Below are 12,314 nucleotides of genomic sequence, written 5' to 3'. Positions count from 1 at the left end.
TTTTAAGTTTTAGCTATATCATTTAACATAATACCAAATGATACCATATTAGAGGTTTACTAAAATTTCAGAACTTCTCCTAACCTTAAAGTTCGAATTTCCCTTTGGTACATCTATCCTGCACTCCATCAGTAAGTCTCATTCCAATTTCTAGCTCTTTGCGTTTCTCCAATACAAAGTATTAAACTTTTACTACATTTGTACCCTTTTAGCACGAATTTGCAAAACCCCACCCACGCCTACACACCAAGACTGTACCTCGTGCTACATTTCAAGATTCTAGCTTCAGTCGTTTCGTCTAGGCGTTTATTCTCAGTCAATCAGTTATTTCACTACTTTTCTGTTAGTGAGAATTCCACACTTGTGTGTTTGTTCTCTTAGGTTTTCCTACAACTTTTAAGAGTTATTCGTGTAAGGGCGTTCGAGTAAAAATTGTAAAAATATGTCTTGAGTCTGTAATTATGTAATTACATTAACCTCTATTCTATATAGCAACTTATACTGATGGATCTAAGATGGAATTTATTTAATAATCTGGAATTTTTAAGCGATAGTCTATATAAAAACTCATCTCGTCCAAAGATAGTGTTTCCAATAAATAATTTTATTTGTTTAGATGGCGTTACTTATTGTTATTTTAAATGCCCAGGCGTATTTTAAACCCCTTTTATCAATGTGATGCTTAGGTGGAAATTGAATGTTGATGGCGGGACCATTAAACTGCCACTGCAATTAAAAAAAAATAAAAACAATGTCAATTTAAAAAATCAAAAACCAGGCGGAATTCAAATTACCTTTATATCTGTGTTCTCCATGCCCAACATAACAATTGAATTGATATTGCTATCCAGTAGCTCAAGACCAACTAAAGTTACTTCTGGACCATTTTCAAACTTCTTACCCCATGGATAAATGCTGAGGCTGTTTGTGTCATAAGGATATTCTAAGATCATGGCATAGATAACAACTTGTCCATCTATTTCCTGATTACTCTTTGTATACCAAACGCCCGGCGTAATTGTATCATTCTGATGCGTCCACGGTTTGGTGGCATAAATCGCTTCGCCGTTTATCTTCAGCCATTGTCCCAAATCCCTTAAACGTTCTTCGAATATTGGCAATATGGTACCATATTTGGTTGGTCCAACATTTATGAGGACATTTCCATTACAACTGACCGTGGTAATGACTTCGTGTATCACCTCTTCACTGGTCATGATATTCTTTAGTGTCACATCGTAACGTTGACCCCAACTATCCTTGTCCAATGTGAATGCATTTTCCCATTTATGTTTTTGCAATACTCCAGGATTGTAACGATCCTTACAATTATAGAAATCACCATGCAAACAGGCCGTACCAATACCCCAACGATCGTTAGTTACAACAGTGTCGCGAACAGGGCTGTCATTATAGAGCCTAGTGGAGAAATAAAAAAGGTGATGACACAGAAAAATATAACATTTTAAAGTATTTTCATATAAAGGCAATACAAATTATTCAGGGCTGTTACAGAAACCATGTCGGTTTTGCTTATTGTCGGTTTTGTAAACCATAGTTGGTTTCATTTGGTGTCATGAAACCAAGTTGGTTTTGTCAATTTCGAATGTAAATAAAACCAATGTTCGAAACAGCTGTTGTTGCTTACATGTGTTATTTGTTTATTTGTCATTGAAATATCAGTAAAAGTAAAGTAAATAAAAAATGAATAAGTCGCTATAAATAAAGTAAGATGGCATCAGCAGTGGTAGTTTTTGTGTTGTTGGACGAAGAACGCTCAGAAAAGGTGACGAAAAAAGCTCTTAGAGATTTCAGCAACCCACTGGAGTTCCCGGAGATAGCGTAAGTAATTTTTTTTATTGTGAACTTACTCATAAAGCTGCTTTGCAGATTTATGGTCTATGGTCCTTTAAAAATTCTTTAAAAAATCCTTAAAAAATCCACATTTATGGTCCTTTAAATATCTTTAAAAAATCCTTAAAAAATCCACGTTTATGGTCCTTTAAATATCTTTAAAAAATCCTTAAAAAATCCACGTTTATGGTCCTTTAAATATCTTTAAAAAATCCTTAAAAAATCCACGTTTATGGTCCTTTAAATATCTTTAAAAAATCCTTAAAAAATCCACGTTTATGGTCCTTTAAATATCTTTAAAAAATCCACGTTTATGGTCCTTTAAATATCTTTAAAAAATCCTTAAAAAATCCACGTTTATGGTCCTTTAAATATCTTTAAAAAATCCTTAAAAAATCCACGTTTATGGTCCTTTAAATATCTTTAAAAAATCCTTAAAAAATCCACGTTTATGGTCCTTTAAATATCTTTAAAAAATCCTTAAAAAATCCACGTTTATGGTCCTTTAAATATCTTTAAAAAATCCACGTTTATGGTCCTTTAAATATCTTTAAAAAATCCTTAAAAAATCCACGTTTATGGTCCTTTAAATATCTTTAAAAAATCCTTAAAAAATCCACGTTTATGGTCCTTCAAATATCTTTAAAAAATCCACGTTTATGGTCCTTTAAATATCTTTAAAAAATCCTTAAAAAATCCACGTTTATGGTCCTTTAAATATCTTTAAAAAATCCTTAAAAAATCCACGTTTATGGTCCTTTAAATATCTTTAAAAAATCCTTAAAAAATCCACGTTTATGGTCCTTTAAATATCTTTAAAAAATCCTTAAAAAATCCACGTTTATGGTCCTTTAAATATCTTTAAAAAATCCACGTTTATGGTCCTTTAAATATCTTTAAAAAATCCTTAAAAAATCCACGTTTATGGTCCTTTAAATATCTTTAAAAAATCCTTAAAAAATCCACGTTTATGGTCCTTTAAATATCTTTAAAAAATCCACGTTTATGGTCCTTTAAATATCTTTAAAAAATCCTTAAAAAATCCACGTTTATGGTCCTTTAAATATCTTTAAAAAATCCACGTTTATGGTCCTTTAAATATCTTTAAAAAATCCTTAAAAAATCCACGTTTATGGTCCTTTAAATATCTTTAAAAAATCCACGTTTATGGTCCTTTAAATATCTTTAAAAAATCCTTAAAAAATCCACGTTTATGGTCCTTTAAATATCTTTAAAAAATCCACGTTTATGGTCCTTTAAATATCTTTAAAAAATCCTTAAAAAATCCACGTTTATGGTCCTTTAAATATCTTTAAAAAATCCTTAAAAAATCCACGTTTATGGTCCTTTAAATATCTTTAAAAAATCCACGTTTATGGTCCTTTAAATATCTTTAAAAAATCCTTAAAAAATCCACGTTTATGGTCCTTTAAATATCTTTAAAAAATCCTTAAAAAATCCACGTTTATGGTCCTTTAAATATCTTTAAAAATCCACGTTTATGGTCCTTTAAATATCTTTAAAAAATCCTTAAAAAATCCACGTTTATGGTCCTTTAAATATCTTTAAAAAATCCACGTTTATGGTCCTTTAAATATCTTTAAAAAATCCTTAAAAAATCCACGTTTATGGTCCTTTAAATATCTTTAAAAAATCCACGTTTATGGTCCTTTAAATATCTTTAAAAAATCCTTAAAAAATCCACGTTTATGGTCCTTTAAATATCTTTAAAAATCCTTAAAAAATCCACGTTTATGGTCCTTTAAATATCTTTAAAAAATCCTTAAAAAATCCACGTTTATGGTCCTTTAAATATCTTTAAAAAATCCTTAAAAAATCCACGTTTATGGTCCTTTAAATATCTTTAAAAAATCCACGTTTATGGTCCTTTAAATATCTTTAAAAAATCCTTAAAAAATCCACGTTTATGGTCCTTTAAATATCTTTAAAAAATCCTTAAAAAATCCACGTTTATGGTCCTTTAAATATCTTTAAAAAATCCTTAAAAAATCCACGTTTATGGTCCTTTAAATATCTTTAAAAAATCCTTAAAAAATCCACGTTTATGGTCCTTTAAATATCTTTAAAAAATCCTTAAAAAATCCACGTTTATGGTCCTTTAAATATCTTTAAAAAATCCTTAAAAAATCCACGTTTATGGTCCTTTAAATATCTTTAAAAAATCCACGTTTATGGTCCTTTAAATATCTTTAAAAAATCCTTAAAAAATCCACGTTTATGGTCCTTTAAATATCTTTAAAAAATCCACGTTTATGGTCCTTTAAATATCTTTAAAAATCCTTAAAAAATCCACGTTTATGGTCCTTTAAATATCTTTAAAAAATCCACGTTTATGGTCCTTTAAATATCTTTAAAAAATCCTTAAAAAATCCACGTTTATGGTCCTTTAAATATCTTTAAAAATCCTTTACGAAATCCACGTTTATGGTCCTTTAAATATCTTTAAAAATCCTTTACGAAATCCACGTTTATAGTCGTTTAAAAATTCTTTAAAAAAACCCACGTTTATGGTCCTTTAAAAATTCATTAAGAAATCCACGTTTATGGTCCTTTAAAAATTCATTAAGAAATCCACGTTTATGGTCGTTTAAAAATTCTTTAAAAAATCCACGTTTATGGTCCTTTAAAAATTCATTAAAAAATCCACGTTTATAGTCGTTTAAAAATTCTTTAAAAAATCCACGTTTATGGTCTTTTAAAAATTCTTTAAGAAATCCACGTTTATGGCCGTTTAAAAATTCATTAAGAAATCCACGTTTATGGTCGTTTAAAAATTCATTAAGAAATCCACGTTTATGGTCGTTTAAAAATTCTTTAAAAAATCCACGTTTATGGTCCTTTAAAAATTCATTAAAAAATCCACGTTTATAGTCGTTTAAAAATTCTTTAAAAAATCCACGTTTATGGTCTTTTAAAAATTCTTTAAGAAATCCACGTTTATGGTCCTTTAAAAATTCTTTAAGAAATCCACGTTTATGGTCCTTTAAAAATTCTTTAAAAAATCCACGTTTATAGTCCTTTGAATATTCTTTAAAAATTCTTTAAAAAATCCACGTTTATAGTCCTTTGAATATTCTTTAAAAATTCTTTAAAAAATCCACGTCTATAGTCCACGTTTTTAGTCCTTTGAATATCCTTTAAAAATTGTTTAAAATATCCACATTTTTAGTCCTTTATATCCATTAAAAATTGTTTAAAAAATCCAACGCAAATGAAAAGTGACAGCTCTAAGCAACTTGGTTTATTTCCAATAACATTGGCTTCTATGACAACCAAAACCGACAAAATTCTAATTCGAAAATAAAACCGATAACATTGATTTTCATGACACCAAAGCATTTTTTCTTGTCATTTTTAAAACCAATAGTGACAAAATTGGATTCTATGACAGCCCTGATTATCATTATTTTTTTAATGTATCGGCATTTTGAAAGTAACCTAAAGAGAGCAGCAAGTTCCCTACTCTTCTAAATTTTTTTTTTTTAATTTTCGGAAGAAGATTTCTTTGAGTGCTTAAATTTTCGGTACATGATGTCTTTAGAAATATTAGAGATAAAAATACGAGGATTATTTTGGCTAAGACGATTAACACTCAAGCAAGTCGCCAAAGGTGTATTTTTGGTCATTTTTCAAAAAAAATTGTTTTGAATAAAAATTCCTTTAAACATGGTCGTAGCAACTTAAAATATTATTTGTCTTTAAATTCTGTTATAGGTCCCAGAAGACAATAACAAAATAAAATTCGTTAAAAATTCTGTTAAAATCTTAAAAATACCGAATGTTGCCGTTATATTATGGTTTATACGACGACGTGGACCTGCATAGGCAACTTTAGTAATAAGCCATAACAATATTCAATTGCGAAACTTAAAAAAAATTCAGTGAATAAGGTAGCTAAAATGGCTTAACTCTAGTTTTGTAAAAACTCAATTTTTTTTCCAGTGGTAGGTATTTTTACCCTGATCCCGGGAAACTATTTTTTTCTTGGGGGACGGACCCAAGTCCCGGCCGAAGGCCGGCTACTTTCAAAATGTGTCAAATTTAGAAAAGTTTGGTTCGCGTTAACCGGTGTAGGACATACCCAGAGGAGAAAATCTCAAGCCCCGGCCGAAGGCCGGCTACTTACAAAAGGTATCCAATTTAGAAAACTTTGCTATTTACAAAAAGTGTCGAATTTAGAAAATTTTGGTTCGCGTTAGCCGGTGTAGAACATACCCAGAGGAGAAAATCTCAAGCCACGGCCGAAGGCCGGCTACTTACAAAAGGTATCCAATTTAGAAAACTTTGGTTCGCGTTAGCCGGTGTGGGACATATCCAGAGGAGAAAATCTCAAGCTCCGGCCGAAGGCCGGCTATTTACAAAAAGTGTCGAATTTAGAAACCTTTTGTTCGCGTTAGCCGGTGTCGGACATACCGAGAGGAAAAAATCTTAAGCCCCGGCCGAAGGCCGGCTATTTACAAAAAGTGCCAAATTTAGAAAACTTTTGTTATTCCGACGACTGCTACGCGAAATAAACCCTTTTTTTATTGAAACATCATTTTAATGAACTGGTTAGAATCGGGTTATGCAGATGGAAAGACCCATATCTCTGGACCCGAAAAAGGTATTAGCACAAATTGTAGCATTTTGGAAAGGTAAGAGTGTCAGCTATAATTTGGAAACAATTTTGTTGACTTCCATAATGGGCCCTTTTTTGACTTTTTGGGAGTTTCATAAAAAATACGGGTCCAAAAAATCGATATTTTGACTATAACTTCCGAACCATGTCAACTTTCCCCTTCATGTGACCACTTGTTGGATAGGTATTTCCATAAGCTTTCAATCATATTGTCTATATCGAGTAAGTGGATCCGGGTCCAGGCGGGGTCTTGACCCCGGACTTTCGGGTCAAAAATCTGGGGTCCCGGATCCGTCCCCCAAGAAAAAAATAGTTTCCCGGGATCAGGGTAAAAATACCTACATCTGGAAAAGATTTCGAAAAAATCGAAGAGTTTTTACTAAACTAGAGTTGTTCCCTGTCATAGACTGTAGTATCCATTACGAACTTCAAATACCAAATTTCAAACAATTCCGGTGAATAATGTTGCTTAAAATCATCAAAATACCGAATTTTGGAAGGGGTCTTTTAATGGGGGCTATACGAAGACGTGGACCTGCACAGACAATTTTCTGTCATATGCTGTAGTATCCATTACGAACTTCAAATACAAAATTTGAAACATTTCCGATGAATAATGTCGTTTAAATCACCAAAATACCGAGGATTGGGAGGTACCATGGTATCAAGAATATATATACTTTGTGGGGTCTAAAATGTATATTTCGAGGTGTTACAAACGGAATGACAAACTTAATATACCCTCCACACTATGGTGGAGGGTTTAAAAAACACTATTGTTGTTGTGGTAGAAGCTCCAACTTCTGCGTTCGTTCTGATTCATCTCAATCGGGTAGGACGCAACCGGTACGGGTTGGAGCTGGAGCTTGTAAAGTAGGTTTGGCTTGGCAGCGAAATAGGTGCAGGGTGTCATGTGTGCTTCTCTAAAAACATTTTAGTTACCGACAAATACCGATAAAATTAGATCGCAAAATTATGAACGAAAAGTTTCGTTAATTGCCGAAATATAAATCATTTTAGTTTTACCACACTACTAGTCAAATTTGGTGTATCACAAACATATATCACTCATATCCATAATTAATTGAGTAACCTTCCCTTCATATTACGCTAGAAGTTCATACTAACCCGATAATACTCACCAAGCTATAAATTCTTCAGATTTCCAATATTTCGCTGGAGCTTCCCAATCGCCATCAGACCAAATGATTTCCGGTAGATATTCTTGAACCAAAAACATTTGCTCTGGTCGGGCTTTTTGATTGACATAGTCCTGCGTTAGAAATATGTGTAGCTTATCGTTGATATACATGCGATTGAACCACTCAAACAGCGAATAATAAAGGCCAAATTTCATGTCTGTATGTTGACGTATTGCTGAGGAGAGTTCTCCTAAGGTAACAAATAATAAAAATTCATTACGATTTACAATACGAATTATAAAAACTATATTACTTATTATATCCTTTTTCGGTCCCACATCCATTGAATTCCAACCAAACGATTGAACAGATGGCCATAGGCAATAGCCGTCATGATGTTTACTGGTCAACACCACATATCTGTAAAATCAAACAGAAAATCTATTTTTTCTCTTTCAATGCATTTTTTTACTCACTTGGCACCACTGTCTTTGAACAGGAGAGCCCATTGTGTGGCATTGAATAGTTCAGCATTAAATTCATTTGCAAATTCCTGATAAGAAAAGCCGGGTTTATAGTTCTTCTCCATAAACTCAATATAGTTTTTATATTTCAAATCTGTAAATAAATTGTTTATCATTTTCTCAAAATATCTATTATCCATCCATCTTGTACTTACTTTTCCAATCTGTCCAAAACCACTCGGAACCCATACTTGGTACTGAGTACACACCCCAGTGTATAAATATTCCCACTTTAGCTTCATCATACCAGCTTGGTAAAGGTCGTTTATCTAGACTTGCCCAATTTGGTTCATATTTGCTATGATATTTACTGGCACTACCGTAACTAAGTGCAGATATTACAGCAATAATTATGAAGTAGAATTTAAACCAATTCTTTTTCTCCATTCAGGCTTTAACTTGTTTACTTTCCGGTGTTTGTCTCTATACTATTTGTATATTCTCAATTATTTAGCTTTGAGCTCTTCTCTCAAGTCATGTTTTGCTTGTGTTTTGTTTTGTTTGATGATAATTGATAAGGTATGTGGTGTGCGCCTTTAAAAGGGGTAACCCTGAAAATAATTGATAGCTAGAAGAAGAAGAAGAAGAACAATTACTAAAAAACAGCTGATTATTCCAATTACCTAAATGTCAATATTAGGGAATAATGTAAAAAGAAAATGGAAAAATTAAGCGAGGAAAATGGCAGCCAGAATTTCCTGGCAAAAATTGTAAGAAAAATCTTTCCTTTTTGATTTTGCCTGTGAAGAAGATTGGATGTGTGGCTCCCAGTAACCAGCGAAGAAAAAAAAAAAAACGACAAAGTTTTTGGTGGTGAACCACTTGTTGAGAAGTGAATTCAATGTTTTTATTTGTTTGAGACATATATACAAACAACACGAAATACAAACTTTTTTAACAAAATTGGAAGCCTTAAAATAATTTAACAAAATTTAACAACGAAAGGCTAAAAGTTGAAAGAAAACTTATAACAAAACAAATAGTTTTTCACAAAAATCGAAAATTAAAAATAAAATTGAACTTTTTTTAAAATTTAAGAAAGTTTGGAAACAATTTAACAAAATTGAAAAAAAAAACCAAAACAATTAACTAAAAATCTAAAGCAAGAAAATAAATCTTAAACCTAGAAATTCCTGAAGAATTGGAGCCTGCAAGCCACACCATCGCCCATCCAATCCATCGAGGGAGCCGCTGATTTTGCGCCATTGCTGCTCCAGCGTGGCTTGGTATCATTCCCAATTGACACTGCAACTTATTTAACTCCGGACAGACAGACGGACGACTAAGCTACATAATTAAATTCCGCGGTTTTTCCTGAAAAGAATAAATAAATTAAAAGGGTGAACAAACGAGTTAATATTGAATTTTTTACTTACTTTGTGTTGGTATGCAGGTACGCGACATTGAACTGAGCTCAATTCAAGGTTAGGTTACCCGGCATTGGTTAGATTGTCGATTTAATGTGGTATCGACCTACATTCTTTTGTTCGTCCTCAGCTGGAATTGAAAGCAAAAAAAAAAAAAAAAAATTATTATTTACATTCTGACCGAGGAATATAATTAAAAAGCTGAAACACGAACTAATTCGTACATACTTACGTTTTGGGAAAAAGCCTTAGTCACAAGCTGCCGCCAAGGTTCTACACTCTGGGTGCCCGCCGTTAAGCCCTAAAAGTACAAAAAGAAAAGATTACTTTCGAAAATTGATTTTTATTGGCAATTCTTTGTTTTTTTCTGAATTTTTTATATTATAATTCGCTGTAAATTGTTAGATTTTGATTCAAATTACGATGGAATGAATTGTTTTTTTTTGCCAAATATGTAATATAGTTTTAATAAATATGTACTGGATTAAACCTGAAAAGATAAAAATGTCTTCGGCTTAAAGCCCTATTAAAAAGGTGGTGGGGATGGGATAAAATATGGTAAGTCAAGGGTCACATCTGGGACGTCCAGTATGAGTAGACGTCATGGCGAGAGGTGTTCTCGGAGGGAGGGCTATCTCCTGGCTGGTCAGCCGCCAGGAGCACTGTTTCTGTGAAGAAAACTAATGTTATTTTGGGATTTGGTTGTAGTTAGGTGAACGTTTTCTTCTTTTTAATTTTTGTGTTAACATGTTTCAGGCTTCTTTTTACCCCCTTTTTAATTTAGTTTGAAGTCCGGTATGATTTTTTTTGTTTGTTCAACCGAAAAGATCTGCAAGTGGCAAGAACCAACCCCCAATCCGACGAGCCATAGCCGCGCTAAACGCCAGCATACCGGCAACGCCACTTAATGGTCAACACAGCGATTTTATTTCGTTTTTCTAGAATACGGTTGTTACAGGTACAGTCGGTCCAATTGGAAAGTTTGCTAACGTGTGAAATGCTACTCAATTTGTATACCATACGTCATACGTCCAAAACGTGCCTCATCGAAATAACGGTTTTAGACCCTAGGCCTTCAGGACATTTGGAATCAATCTAGCGATGTCCGTCCGTCCGCTGGTGTGCACGATAATTGTCGAAGAGAGTATCCGATTTGATCCAAACTTGGTGCATCGTAATATTATTGTCAAACTTAAATCGAGTTCGGAGATGGGCAATATCGGTCCACTCCTTCTGGTACAAAAGTCAACTTTTTCAAAGAAAATTATTTATTGCACAGAAAGAGAAAGTATAAACAGATTTTGCTCCAACTTTTCAAATCCTAATACTTGCATCAGTGTCAGGTTAGGTGTGAAAATGGACAATATCGGTCCACTCCATCAAGTACCTCCCCCACAAAGGGTCAACATTTTGAATTACTATAACTCTTATAAAATGTGATGTAATAGTCCGATTGTCTTCAAATTACACAAATCACAACATTTTTATTAACCCAAGGTCTGGTGTGAAGATGGAATATATCGGCCCACTCCTTGTGGTACCTCCCCTACGAAGGGTCAAATTCTTGAATACTCACGAAGCTCATAAAACACGAAATGAACATCCAATTCCATTCAGAGTTGGCAGTTCTCAATATTTCCATAAACACAAAATTTGTTATAAAGATGGTAGAGATCGGACCATTCTCTCTTGTACCTGCCACACAAAGGGTCAAAGTTTTGAATAACCAAAACGATCATAAAATCCGAAATAAACATTCGGTTCTCTTCATACATCACAATATTTTTATAAAAAGTTCCCCCACAAAGGGTCAAAATTTGATATATTCATGAAGCTCATAAAACACGAAATTAACATACGATTCCATTCTGACTTGGCACATCTCAATATTTCCATAAACACAAATCTATATATATAAATGTAAGTTGTGTTAGTTACTACGCTTATAACTTAAGAACCGCTGGATTAATTTCAACGATTCACACAAATTCGGAGTTGTCTACTCTCCGAAAAGGATAATATCCAAAAAAATCGCGTAAAAATGTGATATATTAACATTTTCATTTTGACTTTTCAAATGTACAATAGTAATGTTTTATTTTGCATGATTTTTTTCCATTTTGACTTACTTTTTTCTAATGTACATTTGTAGTGTTTTTTTATATTTTATTTTTGAATTCGAATATTTATACCAATTTATTTAATTGACTTGATATCTTGAGAACTGAAATTGATGGCGGGTTACATGGAAGTGTAGTAGCGAATTATGTGGTGGCGAAACGGAATAGATGATATCGAAATAATTTAACGCGGTCACACCAAAGTTAAAAGATAATTACTTTTTCTAAATCGCTGAAAAATCATGAAAAAGAGATCTCATTGCAAAAATCAAAAAAACATTTTCAATGGAATCGAATTTTAAAGTAATAGTACATTCTATTGACAAACTTTGTAAGGAAGGATCTTAAAACATTTGCTGTAAAAAATCAGCGAAAAAGTTGAAGACTTTTTCAATTTGTTATTCTTTTTTTTTGACAATTTTTTTTTGTGAACAAAATAAAGAATAATTTTTCAGTAAAAAAATTGAATAAGTGCGAAATAAGATGTTAACTGACAACAACTCCAGGGCCTACATCGTGGGTTAGCTGGAAGATGCGAACACGTTTAAACAAACAAAAATGACCGAAAAAGCTTAATGGGGCTCATTTCAAAGCGTGACAATGATCCGTCCAATGAGAGCTCAAAATGCAAAATTCTTTGGGAGAATAATAAGTAATATACCAATATT

General features: G+C 32.5%; 1 protein-coding gene and 1 long non-coding RNA gene across 3 annotated transcripts; both read right to left on the bottom strand.

Annotated features, from left to right (window-relative positions):
* Positions 1-583: 583 nt before the first annotated feature.
* LOC101890085 (putative alpha-L-fucosidase) lies at positions 584-8,598 on the bottom strand. The gene is made up of 6 exons (XM_005181923.4): positions 8,315-8,598; positions 8,112-8,253; positions 7,949-8,055; positions 7,636-7,885; positions 795-1,419; positions 584-726 (listed from the first exon to the last, which is right to left on the bottom strand). Exons 1-6 carry the CDS (start codon positions 8,544-8,546, stop codon positions 613-615), a joined length of 1,470 nt encoding a protein of 489 aa, XP_005181980.2. The 5' UTR covers positions 8,547-8,598; the 3' UTR covers positions 584-612.
* An 89-nt stretch (positions 8,599-8,687) lies between these two features.
* On the bottom strand, positions 8,688-11,069 carry LOC131806922 (uncharacterized). 2 transcript variants are annotated; one of them, XR_009344229.1, is made up of 4 exons: positions 10,295-11,069; positions 9,759-9,827; positions 9,536-9,656; positions 8,688-9,473 (listed from the first exon to the last, which is right to left on the bottom strand). It is a non-coding gene; the product is annotated as an uncharacterized LOC131806922 (long non-coding RNA). The 2 variants fall into 2 exon arrangements; XR_009344228.1 differs by having other exon boundaries at positions 10,377-11,063.
* Between the last annotated feature and the right edge of the window lie 1,245 nt (positions 11,070-12,314).

This window comes from Musca domestica, unplaced genomic scaffold (genome assembly GCF_030504385.1).
Source record: "Musca domestica strain aabys unplaced genomic scaffold, Musca_domestica.polishedcontigs.V.1.1 9, whole genome shotgun sequence".
In the NCBI taxonomy this organism is placed as follows: Eukaryota; Metazoa; Arthropoda; class Insecta; order Diptera; family Muscidae; genus Musca; species Musca domestica.
Note: the sequence above shows the minus strand (reverse complement) of the source record. Positions and strands in the feature narration are given on the sequence as shown.

What these genes read in the sequence shown, in the direction of transcription:
- LOC101890085 (XM_005181923.4), bottom strand. Translation starts at nt 8,546, where the DNA reads ATGGAGAAAAAGAATTGGTTTAAATTCTACTTCATAATTATTGCTGTA. An exon ending in TTCAAAGACAGTGGTGCCAA is followed by an intron (nt 8,056 to 8,111) that starts GTGAGTAAAAAA and finishes TTGATTTTACAG; the next exon opens with ATATGTGGTGTTGACCAGTA. An exon ending in TCTGAAGAATTTATAGCTTG is followed by an intron (nt 1,420 to 7,635) that starts GTGAGTATTATC and finishes TTTCTCCACTAG; the next exon opens with GCTCTATAATGACAGCCCTG.